The 14,425-nt window shown below is 54.7% G+C and overlaps 1 protein-coding gene across 2 annotated transcripts; it reads left to right on the top strand.

Annotated features, from left to right (window-relative positions):
- Positions 1-4,030: 4,030 nt before the first annotated feature.
- Positions 4,031-12,828, top strand: GIGYF1 (GRB10 interacting GYF protein 1). 2 transcript variants are annotated; one of them, XM_070412692.1, is made up of 27 exons: positions 4,031-4,599; positions 5,295-5,446; positions 5,524-5,582; positions 5,694-5,804; positions 5,899-6,028; positions 6,142-6,237; positions 6,371-6,482; positions 6,593-6,701; positions 7,076-7,116; positions 7,338-7,508; positions 7,734-7,987; positions 8,118-8,226; positions 8,965-9,099; positions 9,295-9,395; positions 9,606-9,777; positions 9,899-10,065; positions 10,161-10,261; positions 10,346-10,462; positions 10,584-10,684; positions 10,806-10,888; positions 10,991-11,131; positions 11,214-11,441; positions 11,677-11,861; positions 11,958-12,118; positions 12,210-12,373; positions 12,456-12,585; positions 12,685-12,828. In XM_070412692.1, exons 4-27 carry the CDS (start codon positions 5,770-5,772, stop codon positions 12,735-12,737), a joined length of 3,096 nt encoding a protein of 1,031 aa, XP_070268793.1. In that variant the 5' UTR covers positions 4,031-4,599; positions 5,295-5,446; positions 5,524-5,582; positions 5,694-5,769; the 3' UTR covers positions 12,738-12,828. The 2 variants fall into 2 exon arrangements, with proteins under 2 accessions (XP_070268793.1, XP_070268794.1); XM_070412693.1 differs by lacking the exons at positions 4,031-4,599; positions 5,295-5,446; positions 5,524-5,582; positions 5,694-5,804; positions 5,899-6,028 and having other exon boundaries at positions 6,042-6,237; positions 6,390-6,482.
- Positions 12,829-14,425: the final 1,597 nt, after the last annotated feature.

Genomic DNA, 14,425 nt, shown 5'->3' with positions numbered 1-14,425 from the left:
CCGCGCCGAGCCTGCCGGAGCCAGAGCCAGAGCGCGGGCTGCCGGCACGGACCTTCCCTGGCGGCTCTCGAGGCCGCTGCCACCCGGTGCGTCCGCCTCCCAGCCCCCCTGTCGGCCCCTTCCCCGGCGCGGCCTCCGGCGCTGCCGTCCGTCCCGGGGGGCGGCTGCCCGCGCCCGGGGCACCTGGCGCCCCTCCCTGAAGGGCACGCTGTCCTCCGGGCCGGCCCGCCTCCTTCCCACCCCCGCGCTCCTAACGGTCGTCCGCCGACCCCTCCAAAACCGGCCGGCGGTCCCCGGTCTGCCCCCTGCAGCATCCTCCGCCAGCCCCGCTCGGCGCCGCGGACCCGCCTGCCGCTCGCCCCCCGGGACGCCTCGGCGCGCCTCCGGGTTCGCGCTGCGATTCGCTGGGCCCTGCGGGTCTGGGAGTCCCGGCCTTGCACTCTGGCTAACGTGGCAGCCTTTCCCCTCCTGGGTCTCCACCTGAGCCTGCTTCCCGCCGGCGACGTTAGTGCCTGGTCATGGGGTCTCCCGGTGCCCGGTGCGTTCCACACGTTCGTCTTTTCTGATGCCAGCCCGGCCCTTCCCGGCCCGGCTCCCCTGATGCAGCAGCTCCCCGGCTCCAGCCCGGTCACACCGCCTTTTCTTTTCTTATTCTTCCAAGTTAACTTTAAGGCGATCCTCACTTCTTACCTCCTACTCAGTCATTCCTGGGATCCCCAGGAAGCCTCCAGGTCTGGTCCGCCAGGTGGTCCCTGGGTGATGCTCCATCAGGACTTGTTGGCCGGTTCTTCACGCAGCCACCCCAGCTCACTCCTCTCCTGCCTCTCATTACCGCTTTCCCAATGGTCCCCGGCCTCTCCGCTGGGCCTTCGAGCTCACATGCCAGTTGCAACCTCGCTCCCCAGCGAGAGCCCCCAACTTGCCTCTGCAATTGAAACAGCGTGGGTACCAGCAGGCCGGTCCCCTGTGCGGTTCTCGGCGTGTGGGAGTTTGCTTTCTGGTTCTTGCATCTGCACTGTTCCCTGTGCAGTCCCAGGACACCGACCCTGACTCCAGCTCCAGCTTTAGTTCCTGCATCGTAGGTCTAGCATGTCACTGGGAATGGTGGGGCAGCTCTGGACTTGGTGTTGCTGCCGTGGCCTGGGATCCGGGTACCATATGTTGTATACAGTCAAGTGAGTTGTGTGCTTAGACCCCTGGTCTGGCTTTTTCAGCCATTGGATGTGTTAGTATTGTGTGTGATTTGATGGGTTAAAGGGCCCCAGTTTGCCCTCCATTTTACATCTGTGGTTGGAGTTTGGAATAGAAAAAAATAGACCCACTTTAGAGCAGAGGTGAGAAGAGGCTGGCAGCCATGTGAAGGATTTAAAAAATTCTAACAAGAAATGTAAAATGGCTTAAAACTCACAAAGTCTGCTTGAGAGTTTGGGGTGGTTCTCCAGTCTGGATAGAGTGTCTAGAGACTTCTGGGTCCCCTCCTGAGGCAGCTGCAGCCTCTCTTCCTTGTTTTCCCTGGCTGGAGCCCAAGACTGGGCAAGTGGGCAGAAGGGATCAAATGAGTTAAAGTGTGAAAGTGCTTTAAAAACTTAACTAGTAGACATGCTGTGCATTTGTCAGGACAGTTCAGAGAGTATAGAGCTCGGATAGCTGACCAGCCAAGAGGATTGGGCTTACGCTGTGTGTTTGTGTGTGTGTGTTTATACATTCTTATTGATTTTTTTTTTAAGGGAGAGAGAGAGAAACATTGATCAGTTGCCTCTTGCATGTGCCTGGATGGGGGCTCAAACCCACAACCTGAGTGTGTACCCTGCCCAGGAATTGGAACCTGCCACCTTTTGGTGCATGGACGATGCTCCAACCAACGGAGCCACAGCAGCCAGGGCCTGCGCCGTTTTTTAAGCCTCAGAGAGTTCTCATTTACCATGCAGGGAGAATCTTTCCATCCTGACAAAGGGCGGAGTCACCTCCAACAGGCTTGAGGCTGGGCAGTTTCTCAAATGTTGGGGAATTTGGGATTCTACTTCTGTTAATAGTGGTACCTTTCTGTGCCAAGGCACATTGCTTTGGAATGGGACTAATTTTAGGGGTGATGGAATGAGGAAGTGATGTTCTTAGCTTAGTGTGTACTGGGACTGCCTATTCTCTGGATCTTTACCTTCTCCTTGGGTTCTGAACCCGAGAACAGGCTCCCCTCCTGTTCCTTCAAGCCTATTGTGAGCGCCCAGGATCAGTGTGTCCTGTCCCCATGACTCCAGCAGGGGGCAGCCTTTTAATAGTAATAATTCAGACGCCAGGAGAGTGAGGGTATACTGAGGCCTGAGAAAGAGGAGCTGGTAGAGGAGGCAGGCAGATGGGGAGGGGTGGGGGCTAAGTTGGAAGGAGCCTATGAGGAGATCCTAGATCAGGTAGCCAGGAAAGGCCTTGTCCCCACTACTCTGCCTGCTGACTCCCACTCTTCCATGGAAGGAATCCAAATGCTTGGCTTTGAGAGTTTGTAATAGAGAAACTTAGGATAATTTTTTTTTAAACCTAGGTTTTCCCCAATGATTTCCCTCCTGACAGGATTTCAGATTTCTCTCATGGGACAGTATAATTAGGGAATTATTTCCTTGCTCTTCATTGGGGAGAATGAAATTCAATTAATTTGGTTTCTCTGGTCTTTCATTCTTCTCTATAAACAGAGAATAGGCATCACTTCTGCTTGTGGCATAGAGGAGGGTTTCTCAACCATGGCAATAATGACATTTAGGGCCAGCTAATTCTCTGTTGTGGAAAGCTGTGCTATGCATTATAGGATGTTTAGCAGCATCCCTGGTCTCTACGAATTAGATGCCAGTAGCACCTTCCAGTGATGCCAAATATGTCTCCAGATTTTGCCACACGTCTCCCCGTCCCTTCCCCCAAGTTGAGAACTGCTGGCTTCGAGGAAGCATGTGGAAAGATACATGCCTATTTAGAAGAGTGGAAATTATGGGAGGCATGCGTGCTGCTTGGCAAGGAAGGGCCAGTCAGCTCTGGGACCAGATTCTCCTCCTGGAGTCTTGGCCTTTTTCTCCAGCTGCTCCTATGCTCCCCACCCCGACCCCTGACTGCTTCTCATTTTGCCTCTGCAGATATCTTGCTTCTCACACTGGGAGCCGTTTTTCTTCACTTTGCTCATATAGGACAGAGAGGCAAAGGCAGCTGTGGAAAGCACCACGGAGTGCCGCCTTTGCCCCACTCCCTGGCGGGGTGGCAGGGTGAGTTGTCCCTTTTCTGTTCCCCTCTCCCCATATCAGCCTTCCATGCCACAGGACTCCTTTGTTCCTCTAGAGCAGCGGTTCTCAACCTGTGGGTCGCGACCCCTTTGGCAGTCGAATGACCCTTTCACAGGGGTCGCCTAAGACCATCGGAAAACACATATATAATTACGTATTGTTTTTGTGATTAATCACTATGCTTTAATTATGTTCAATTTGTAACAATGAAATTGGGGGTCACCACAACATGAGGAACTGTATTAAAGGGTCGTGGCATTAGGAAGGTTGAGAACCACTGCTCTAGAAGATGGAGTGAACTGGAGGAGGCTCAGAACAGCCTCTCCTAAGATTTGTTTGAAGGAATTTGAGGTGTTTTTCTTAAAATGGGGAAGACTTAAGTTTGTGATAGCTATCCCCAAATGCCTTTTATTGTTTTCCTTAAACCTTTTTTTTAATGGTGGTAAAATATAACATATGCCATTTTAACCGTTTTTAAATGCAAAGTTCAGCAACATTAAATACATTCACATTGTTCAGCTATCACCACCATCCATCTCCAGAACTTTTTCATTTGCCCCATTTCAGCTGAAACTCTGTACCCATTAAACATCTCCTCTTGCCCCAGACCCCCGCCCCCGCCCCCATTCTACTCTCTTCTCTCTTTGAATTTGAGTCCTCTAGGAATCTCATATAAGAGGAATCATACAATGTCTGTTCTTTTGTGACTGGCTTGTTTCACTTAGCACAGTCTTTAAGGTTCACCCATTGTCCAAATCGCATAATGGTTGTAGCATTGAAAGAAGTAACCTTACTCTGCTGTCTGGGAGGCTTACTTGCATTCCATGAAGGGAAGAGCTTTTCAACAGACTTGTCTTCTGACGGCCGTGTGTGCGGTATCGTGTTCCATCACCAGGAATATCCAGCCAGAGCAGTTGTAGAAGAGATGCCCGTGCTGGGAGAGGTCAGCCCCATTCTAGCTGGTCTTAAAAGCTCCATTTCATCCTGAGATGCTGGGATTCTGGGAGTGGGTACTGTGTCTGTTCTAGAGTTTTATATTCTGGTATGCAGCTGTAGGTCAGAGAGCCTCTGCCCCTTGGCCCCTCTGGTAAAACCCTTCTTCTCCCTTCCCAGAGTTGTGGAGTCTTGGAGTTAATGGGCATTGTGGGGACACTCCAGTCCAGCCTTCTTCCCAACCAGTGAGAGAATCCTTGCTCAGCCACCTGAGACGCTGCTTGCCCGGAACCGCCAGGGATGAGCTGCCTCCTGAGAGCATCTTTTATCGGTCCTTAGAGGGACAGGTCACTGCCAACGCCGCCACTTCTGTCAGCCTCAGTAACTCTGAGCTTATTTGGACTTTATGGTGAGGGGCCTTCTTCCCAACTTGTATCATCATAACTTGGTTCCCTTCTTGGCTCATTTTACTTACGTTTGGATTCTTCCTGATTGGGAAGAAGAAGGGGTTTGGGTGTTGGTTCCTGTTTGGTAAACCAGCCCATGGGTGCACTGGCTGGACTTGCCTTCATGAAGCCTTCAGCATGTGCCCACCTGTGTCCCTGGAGTAGCATCCCCACCCCCACTCCCCTTGTACTGGGTTTCTCTTGAAACTGAGTCTCTGGATTCTAGCTGCCAAGCAGCCAGCTCTGAAATTTTTCAGAAGGAAAATAATTTTTCTCCCAGATTAATTTCTAATCCTTCTCTTCATAACTGACCTTTTTTCTCTTTGCAGTATTTGTGGTTTCAGTGGGTTTTTTATTTGTTTGGTTATTTTTGTTTTAACTTTGTCCTGAATGTCCATGCAAAACTTAACCACCCCCTTACTGAATGCTATGCCAGGCAGCCAGAGTGCTGAGACCTAGAGAGGTGCCTGGAGTATTCTCTGCCCACCTCCAGTACCTCAGTCAGGCTTTGCTGGGTGAATTAACTGTTTGTGGGACCAAACATGGGGGACAGAGATGAGAGGGAGTAGAGGCTATAGTCACCATTATGTAGGCCACAGGCAGGGAGACCCGTCTGACCCATTAATTTAACCCACCTTCTTCCCCTCATCTTATTAAGGATTTTTCCCAGATGTGAAGGACCCTCCCTGGGCACCACTGTGGTCAAACCAACATCTAGTAGCTTGGGGCCCCTGGTTCACTCCAGCATAGGCTTCTGCCTGAAGAGAGGCTGGTCCGTACTCTACCTGCTGCCCAGAGTAAGGCTGTCAGGTGGGTCTGGGTCGAGGGAGGGCACCCCTGCAGAAACAGAAGGGTCCTAGCTGCCCTGTTTTCTACCTTACTCCTAGGTCTTCCCCTGCCGTGACTCTGGTTAGCTCATGGTGTAAGTGGCACGTGGCTGGTTTAGGTGAGTCCTTTTAGAGCCCATTACTATGCCCACCAAGGTGGGGACCTATTAACCATCTAGGGTTATCTGGGTGTGCTCTCTCTAAGCCCGGTGTCCCCTCTGCCTCCACAGGTATTTGGAGAGTGAACTCCAGGTCCCCCCACCCCTGCTCATCTCCTCTGATCTCTAGGACACACCCAGCTCCACAATGGCAGCAGAGACCCTCAACTTTGGGCCTGAGTGGTGAGACAGATATGCTTTGGGCGGCATGGGAAAGCCAGAAAGAATAGAGCTGCTCAAACTCCGGTCTTTCTTCTTCCCTGTGTCCCTTTTCTAGGCTGAGGGCACTTTCTAGTGGTGGCAGTGTGGCCTCCCCGCCCCCATCTCCTGCTATGCCCAAGTACAAGCTGGCTGACTATCGATATGGGCGAGAGGAGATGCTGGCTCTCTACGTCAAGGAGAACAAGGTGGGAGGGTGGGTGTAGGGGAGGGTACGTGATCCAATTGCCTTGTCTGTCCTTAGTCAGTGGAGAGTTCCCAGGAGCATGTGGTATCTCGGCCCTCCTGCCTTGATTGACAGGTCCCAGATGAGCTGCAAGACAAGGAATTTGCTGCGGTGCTACAGGAGGAGCCACTGCAGCCCCTGGCACTGGAGCCTCTGACGGAAGAGGAGCAGGTGGGGCTAGGGCACTGGATCTCCATCTTGGAGGGCTGGATTGGGAAGACAGGTGGTGGAGGGTACAGTTCTGGACAGGGTGGGGGCAGTCAGGTACCTGGGTCCTCACTCCCACCCCTGGCTCCCTCCTCAGAGAAACTTCTCCCTGTCAGTGAACAGTGTGGCTGTGCTGAGGCTGATGGGGAAAGGGGCTGGCCCCGCCCCAGGCGGCGCCTCCCGTGGCAGGGGCAGCACTCGGAGCCGAGGTAGGGGGCTGATAACATGTGCTGGGGTAGCAGGTGGTGGGGGCCTGTGGTTTGAAGATGTGCAGAGGTGATCTGGCAAGTTTCCTATGTGCATCTCATTCCTGTTCCAGGTCGTGGCCGTGGTGACAGTTGCTTTTACCAAAGAAGCATTGAAGAAGGCGACGGGGCCTTTGGTCGAAACCCCCGGGAGATCCAGCGTAGCCAGAGTTGGGATGACAGGTGCAGGCTGGAAGGAGATGGCATAGAGGCTGAGCAGAGAGAAGCCCTAGGGTTAAGATCTAGGATCCCATGAAGAAAGGCTTAGGTCTTTGTCATTAGAGGGCAGCAGGAGAATAATCAAATAAGCCCTGGTCAGCAACTGCGCTCTCTGCCCTCTGACCCCTGCAGCCCTGCCCTTTCCTTATGATTTCCTTAGTCCCCATTTGTTCTGTGACCTTCGGTTCTGTGTGCCCCCTTGAGCTCCCTCCCAGGTCTGACCTTTTCCTAGTCCCCCCTCCCTCCCTCCCTCCTCAGAGCAGAATGGACAGGTGTGCAGAGATCTCAAAGTCAGGGATGGGAAGCTGTCCTTTGACCAACACCTTTCCCTCCTGCAGAGGCGAGAGGCGGTTTGAGAAGTCGGCCAGGAGGGATGGAGGTATGGATAGTGGTGAGGGAGGTTCCAGGCCCTGAAGGTCATTGAGAGGTGGGGGGAGATGGGAATGGGTGGCCCCAGTGAGGGGGGCCTTTCCTGGGGAAGGTGCAGGGTGGGGCAAGAGAACCTGGAGCTGGGCTCCTCTTTGTCAATGAGGATTATAGAAAGAGTCTTCCAGGGACTGTGGCTGCACTCTGCTGACTGTGTCTTCCCCTACCCCCAAGCACGATCCGGGTTTGAGGAGGGAGGGGCTGGTCCAAGGAAGGAACATGCCCGCTCAGATAGCGAGAACTGGCGTTCTCTCCGGGAGGAGCAAGAGGAAGAGGAGGAGGGCAGCTGGAGACTTGGGGCAGGACCCCGGCGAGATGGTGACCGCTGGCGTTCATCCAGCCCTGGTGAGATTGGGGCTAGATGGGTGTTGTAGGGGGTGGGGAGCAGCAAGAACGTCCCATGCAGGGGGCTTTCATGGCCAGGTGGAGGGAACTAAAAGTGTTCTCGAGTGAGGAGGGTGGGGGAGAAGTCCTGGAAATGCCGGGAGTCCCAAGGGTCCTATGGGCAGCAGAAGAGGAGCCTCTGGCTCAACTGGGATACTGATTCTCCTTCTGACTTTTCCTCCACAGATGGTGGCCCCCGCTCGGCTGGCTGGCGGGAACATGGGGACCGCCGTCGCAAGTTTGAATTTGATTTGCGAGGGGATCGAGGAGGGTGTGGTGAAGAGGAAGGGCGGGGTGCGGGGAGCAGCTCTCACCTCCGGAGGTGCCGAGGGCCTGACGGCTTTGATGATGACAAGGATGGGCTCCCAGAGTGGTGCCTGGATGATGAGGATGAAGAAATGGGCACCTTCGATGCCTCTGGAGCCTTCTTGCCTCTCAAGGTATCCATGAGGTGGCCAGGGGAGGATTTTGTTAGAGATTGGTGGGAACCTGCCCTGATGGAGTCCTCTTACTCCCACCTGTTTATCCTCTGCCCCCTCACCTCCCATTGTATTCTCTAATCCCATGCAGAAGGGCCCCAAGGAGTCCATTCCTGAGGAGCAGGAGCTTGACTTCCAGGGTCTGGAGGAAGAGGAGGAAGAGCCTGCCGAAGGGCTGGATGAGGAGGGACCTGAGGCAGGTAAGCCTGCAGGGTGGACTCAGGAGAAGGCCCGAGAGCCTGAACTGGGCTAGGTGGGCAGAGGGTTCCCTCACCAGGCTGGGTACTGAGTGTCCACTCACCTTTAGAAGAAGGCTGCTTAGAAACTCCAGAAAAGCAGGTACTGACAAGTGTGGGAAGGAACCCAGAAACAGCAGGGCTGTATTTTAATGGCAGTGTGTCATATGAAAATCAAGCGTGATCAAAATGACCTTTGCAGCCCTGACCGGTTTGGCTCAGTGGATAGAGCATTGGCCTGCGGACTCAAGGGTCCCAGGTTCTATTCTGGTCAAGGGCATGTACCTTGGTTGCGGGCACATCCCCAGTAGGGAGTGTGCAGGAGGCAGCTGATCGATGTTTCTAACTCTCTATCCCTCTCCCTTACTTTCTGTAAAAAATCAATAAAATATATATATTTTTAAAAAATGACCTTTGCAAATGCCTTGAAGAATCTGTAGAACATAGTAGTAAATTTATGGTATTGTGCATACAGCCCTGGACAGTGCCATGGACACATGCCAGGGTCCAGTATTAGAGTGGCAAAAAAGGAAGTGTGCAAAGCGGAGTTTGTGGTGTTGAGTTACTGAATGTTGAGATGACCAGGGTTACGTTGGTGGACTCTACCTAGAAGCCCAAGGTTTGGACACAAACAGAGGGCCTATGCTATTTTTAAGGACTTCTGGCTCTTTGGTTTTGAAGTCTGGTAATTACCCTTTTCAGGTGGGAAGGAACTGACCCCACTGCCACCTTCAGAGAAGTCCAGCTCTCCATCCCCATTGGCCACCTTGGGCCCACTCTGGGGAGCTAATGGGGAAGGAGGTGATGCTGTGGAGAAAGACCTGCCAGTTACTGAAGGTAGCCAGAGGGTGGGGCTGCTCTTTCATTGGAACCAAGGGCTGGTGGTGAAAACCTGCCTCTTCCTTATGGGAGGGTGGTGCATGGGGTGTTTGTGTGAGAGCTAGAGTAGAGCCTGCTTTTCTAGAAGAGGGTGGATAGGGGACTGTCTTGCACTTTCTCTGGGCCCTCCATTCCACCTTCCTTTGCTCCCAGGAGATGATTTGAGGGGCATGCAGCTGAGTCCTGGAGTGAGCTCACCCCCCGGCCCGCCTGGAGATCTGGAAGATGATGAAGGCTTGAAGCACCTGCAGCAGGTTGGGTGGGGGCAAGGAGCCTAAGAAGGCTCTGGGGATCCTCCCCTACAGGGGGACAGAAAGCCATTGTTAGTCTGTCTGCCCCGGTACCATGCTCTTCCCCATCTGTCCCACTGTGTCTAGCTCACCCTCACTTGACCTTAGCCCCAGCCCTGTCCTGCTATTGCGTGATTGGGCAATTGAGCCTTCCCTCTCTCCCTGGGCTCCCAGGAGGCAGAGAAGCTTGTGGCATCCCTGCAAGACAGCTCCCTGGAGGAGGAGCAATTCACGGCTGCCATGCACACCCAGGGCCTGCGACACTCTGCAGCTGCCACTGCCCTCCCCCTCAGCCATGGTGCGGCCCGAAAATGGTTCTACAAGGACCCACAGGGAGAGATCCAAGGTGCCCATGGGGAGTAGGGGGCATGCAGGAGGGGCTGTTAGGGGTGGTGGCACACCATCGTTCTCTTTCAGGGTTCCTTTGGCATACCTTTCTGACCAAAGCCCTCTTTATGCCTGTCCAGGCCCCTTTACAACACAGGAGATGGCAGAGTGGTTCCAGGCGGGCTATTTCTCCATGGCCCTGCTTGTGAAACGTGGTTGTGATGAGGGCTTCCAGCCACTTGGTGAGGTGATCAAGATGTGGGGTCGTGTCCCCTTTGCCCCCGGGCCCTCACCACCCCCACTGCTGGTGAGCATACCCACCTTTGGGCGAGGCAGGGAGGGGAGGCAAGATGTCAACCGGTTGTGTGGAGCATGACAAGGAATACTCTCATCCTTGTTCAGGGAAACATGGACCAGGAGCGGCTAAAGAAGCAACAGGAGCTGGCAGCAGCGGCACTGTACCAGCAACTGCAGCACCAGCAGTTTCTTCAGCTGGTCAACAGGTACAGGGCCCAGGAGGACCTGTAAACAGGAATGGACATGGGTTATATGGGTGGGCCTCCTCATGCCTGTCTTCCTTTCCACAGCCGCCCCCTCCAGCAGTGTGGGCTCCGGGAAAAGGTGGCTCTGGGGGACTTGACGCCACCGCAGCAGCAGCAGCTCACCACCTTCCTGCAGCAGCTCCAAGCTCTCAAACCCCCCAGGTCTGTGGGTTGCTGTGCCTGTCACATCTCAGTCTTTGCTTGGCTGCATGTGTGAGCCCTCAGGATATGTAAAGTGGGGAGATGGGTTTAGATTGCTGAGAATCAGTGCTTTGCTCCTCAGAAGTGGGGACCAGAACCTGCTCCCGACGATGAACCGGTCCTTGTCGGTGCCAGATTCCGGCTCCCTCTGGGATATACATACCTCAGCCTCATCACAATCAGGTGTGTGTCCAGCCTAGTTGTCTCTGGGGAAGTAGGGAGCTCAGGGGCTTCACCTACCCCTCAGGTTGCTTCAGTCCAGGGAGCCTGAGCGCCCTCCTGCAGCTGCCTTTGCCCCTTGCAGGCGGTGAGGCCAGTCTATGGGACATACCAATTAACTCTTCGACTCAGGGTCCAATTCTAGAACAACTCCAGCTGCAACATAAAGTGAGTAGGCATCCTGGGGCTGGAGTCCTTGGTGTCAAGAGCTGAACTGACAGGGAAGTCAGGGTGCCCACATGTCTGACGGCTGATCTCGTTGACTGTCAGTTCCAAGAGCGCAGAGAAGTGGAGCTCAGGGTGAAGCGGGAGGAGGAGGAGCGCAAGCGCCGGGAAGAGAAGCGACGCCAGCAGCAACAGGAGGAGCAGAAGCGGCGACAGGAGGAAGAGGAGTTGTTTCGGCGCAAGCAGGTGGGTTCCCAGCTGAGCCCTCCCGCTTCTTGGGCCTGAGCTTGGGGCCAGATTGCTGGCCCTCACTGTCTCACTGGTTCAGGTGCGGCAACAGGAGCTACTACTGAAGCTGCTGCAGCAGCAGCAGGCAGTGGCCGCAGTCCCAGTGCCCCCTGCACCCAGCTCCCCACCCCCACTGTGGGCTGGCCTGGCCAAGCAAGGACTCTCCATGAAGACGCTGCTTGAACTGCAGTTGGAGAGCGAGCGACAGCTGCATAAGCAGCCTCTGCCTCGGGAGTCATCGCGGGCCCAGGCCTCCAACCACCGAGTGGTAAGCACGCTGGGCCCTTCCCTGGTTGACTTGCAAGTTTTGGACCTGCAGGAACCCCTTCCAGTCAGCTTTCAGGGGTGACTTGGGTGTGGGGTGGGGAGCTCTGGTCCTTATATGACTAAAGGATCTCTCCTCTATGTGGTCTTTACTTTGCCCCTCTATGTGGTCCTTACACGCCTCCCCACTTAGCTTTCTTTCCCTATTTGGGCCACTGACTTTCTGCCATCTATACCAGCTTGGGGGCCTGGGCGCTACTCCCGTGAACCAGTGGATATCTGAGTCTGGGCCGCTGTGGGGCGGGCCTGACAAGAGTGGGGGCAGCAGTGTCGGCCTGGGGCTTTGGGAGGACACCATCAAGAGCAGCGGGAGCGTGGCCCGCAGCCTAGGCCTGAAGAACAGCCGGAGCAGCCCCTCTCTCAGGTGGGTGCCAGGGCCTGCAGGGTCTGGGCTGGGGCTGGAAGGATGGAGAACACCTGAACTGATCTCTTGCCTCTAATCCATCTTTATCCAACCTAGTGACTCGTATAGCCACCTGTCTGGTCGGCCTGTGCGCAAAAAGACAGAGGAGGAAGAGAAGCTGCTGAAGCTGTTACAGGGCATTCCCAGGCCCCAGGATGGCTTCACCCAGTGGTGTGAGCAGATGCTGCACACACTGAGCACCACGGGCAGCCTGGATGGTATAGGGGGCAGACTCTGGGAGGCTGGGCTGGGCCAGAGGTGCCAACCTTGCACCAGCTGGGCCCTGACAGCCACCATCCTGCCCTATAGTGCCCATGGCTGTAGCAATCCTCAAAGAGGTGGAATCCCCCTATGATGTCCACGATTATATTCGTTCCTGCCTGGGGGACACGCTGGAAGCCAAAGAATTTGCCAAACAATTCCTGGAACGGAGGGCTAAGCAGAAAGCCAGCCAACAACGGCAACAGCAGCAGGTGAGGTTTCGCATCCCCTGCAGGTGAGGATGAGGTTGCCCAGCACCCTCCTGACTCCCTTTCCCTTTCTGCTGCCTGGCAGGAGGCTTGGTTGAGCAGCGGCTCTCTGCAGACCGCCTTTCAGACCAACCACAGCACCAAACTTGGCCCTGGGGAGGGCAGCAAGGCCAAGAGGAGGGCACTAATGCTACACTCGGACCCTAGCATCTTGGGTATGTTTTGGGGGTGGGGTCAGTAAGGAGGCTCCTTCCTCAGCGTGGAGCAGGCACCTGTGGGTGAAAGAGCTCAAACCCAGCTTCTTCCGGCTTCAGGGTACTCCCTGCATGGACCTTCTGGTGAGATCGAGAGCGTGGATGACTACTGACCAGCCCGTCCCACCAGCCCCCCTGGGCTGTAGGCCAGGGGCAACAGCAGCAGCTTGGACTCTTGGGTCCCCAGCTTGCAGGCTCCCAGCAAGGAGCATAGGAGGAAGCAGGGGCAGGGTCCCCAGCACTTGTTACAAACCACACGATGCACCTTAACTCACCCACCACGAGGCACTTTAATAGATTGGGGGGAAGGTTTTTTTTTTTTTCCTTTTAAAAAAATTTTAAACATTGAAGAAAACGTTAGGAGAAACGTAATTGTTAAAAACTAGACTCTGAGCACCCCTTTCCCCCTCTGGGGATTGTGGGGGTGACAATGGAAGGTCCACAGAGTTTTTGGTTTTGTTGGGTTGTGTTTTTTTTTTTAAGAAAAAAGAAAAACAATGAAAAAAAAAAGGAGGCTGAAAGAAAACACACACTGTTATTTTTGGGCAGTGGGGACATGGCCCCATCGGTCTGTCCTGCCTGGCCCCCAAGGCTGCACTTACCCTCCCTGCCCTGCCAGGTGGGCCATTGAGGTAACTGGAAGCTGGGGTGCCAGCAGTTTGCACAGCGACGTCCCCTCAGCCCCACCGGCCGGACTGCTGTGAAAGGCCCCCTTATTGCTATGACTGTGGCAGAGGTGTCTGGGGTCGGGGCTAAAGGAGCCCCTTGGCTTTGCTGCTTTGGGGGAAAGTTGCACAAATGGGCCAGGCCACCTCCCGTCCCCAGGTGGCTGACGGGGTAGATGGCAGAGGGCCAGCCAGTGCCAACCTCATCTGGCTGTCAGGACAGCAGAACTTCCACTCTGGCCCTGGTGAGGGGCTTCCCCCACCACTGCCATTAGGGGAACTGGGTGTGAAGCTGAAAGCCCAGCTCCCTGCCTTGCCACATGAATGTATTCTTTGGGCCATAAGCCCCTGCTGCGTCCCTTCGAGTGAGGTGGGGCCAACTAGTTCCTTCTGGGGCTGGAGAGAGGCACCACTTAATGACTATTTCTCCTGTGAAGGGGGTGAGAGGAGGGGCCCAGGAGGCCAAGGGAGTGGACAGCTTGGGGCTTCAGGTTGCAGTGTGGCGGCTGTTAGAGGGGAGCTTTCCACCTGTAGCCAGCTGGCTATGGGATGTGGACCACCCAGCTCTGCCCTGACCCCTCCATTGACCAAACTGGAGAGGAGTGAGTGGCTTCTCCCCTCCTTACTCCCCTGATAAGTTTTTAATGTTGGGTAAGGTGGAGGGTGGGGGGGGTCAAGAATAGATGTGTCGTTTCGCCTAAGTCAGGGGGAGGTGGTCCTTCTGCTCATGGACCTATTCCCAGTCACCTGCCTGGGTTTGTCTTCATTTGTGTGTGTGTGTGTGTGTGTGTGTGTGTGTATGTGTGTTTTAAGTTTGTTGTATCTTTTGGGTTTCTCGCCTAATTTCTCCTATTGACCTCACTGCTCAGAGTGCAGTATTAGGGCAGGATTCTGCCACTGCCTCCCCTCCATGAATGTATTTCTCCTTCCTGCCCTGGGGAAATGGGGAGTGGCCCCAGTTTTCCCCCCTATCCATCCCCAGAGAGACCATGCATTTTTTGTTTTGGAGTGGTTGTTTTTGTTTGTTCGTTTGTTTTTGCACCAAAGTGGCAACTGGGTCAGTGTTGGGGGAATAAAGCTGGCCTTGAGGGGTGGAGGGGCTCCCTCCACCTGCTTCTCCCTGGTTTCAACAGTGT

This window comes from Myotis yumanensis, unplaced genomic scaffold, assembly GCF_028538775.1.
Source record: "Myotis yumanensis isolate MYYU_CA2020_CCGP unplaced genomic scaffold, mMyoYum1.0.hap1 SCAF_4, whole genome shotgun sequence".
Taxonomy (NCBI): Eukaryota; Metazoa; Chordata; class Mammalia; order Chiroptera; family Vespertilionidae; genus Myotis; species Myotis yumanensis.
Note: the sequence above shows the minus strand (reverse complement) of the source record. Positions and strands in the feature narration are given on the sequence as shown.

What these genes read in the sequence shown, in the direction of transcription:
- GIGYF1 (XM_070412692.1), top strand. Translation starts at nt 5,770, where the DNA reads ATGGCAGCAGAGACCCTCAACTTTGGGCCTGAGTG. An exon ending in GTCGGCCAGGAGGGATGGAG is followed by an intron (nt 7,117 to 7,337) that starts GTATGGATAGTG and finishes CCTACCCCCAAG; the next exon opens with CACGATCCGGGTTTGAGGAG. An exon ending in GCTTGAAGCACCTGCAGCAG is followed by an intron (nt 9,396 to 9,605) that starts GTTGGGTGGGGG and finishes CTGGGCTCCCAG; the next exon opens with GAGGCAGAGAAGCTTGTGGC.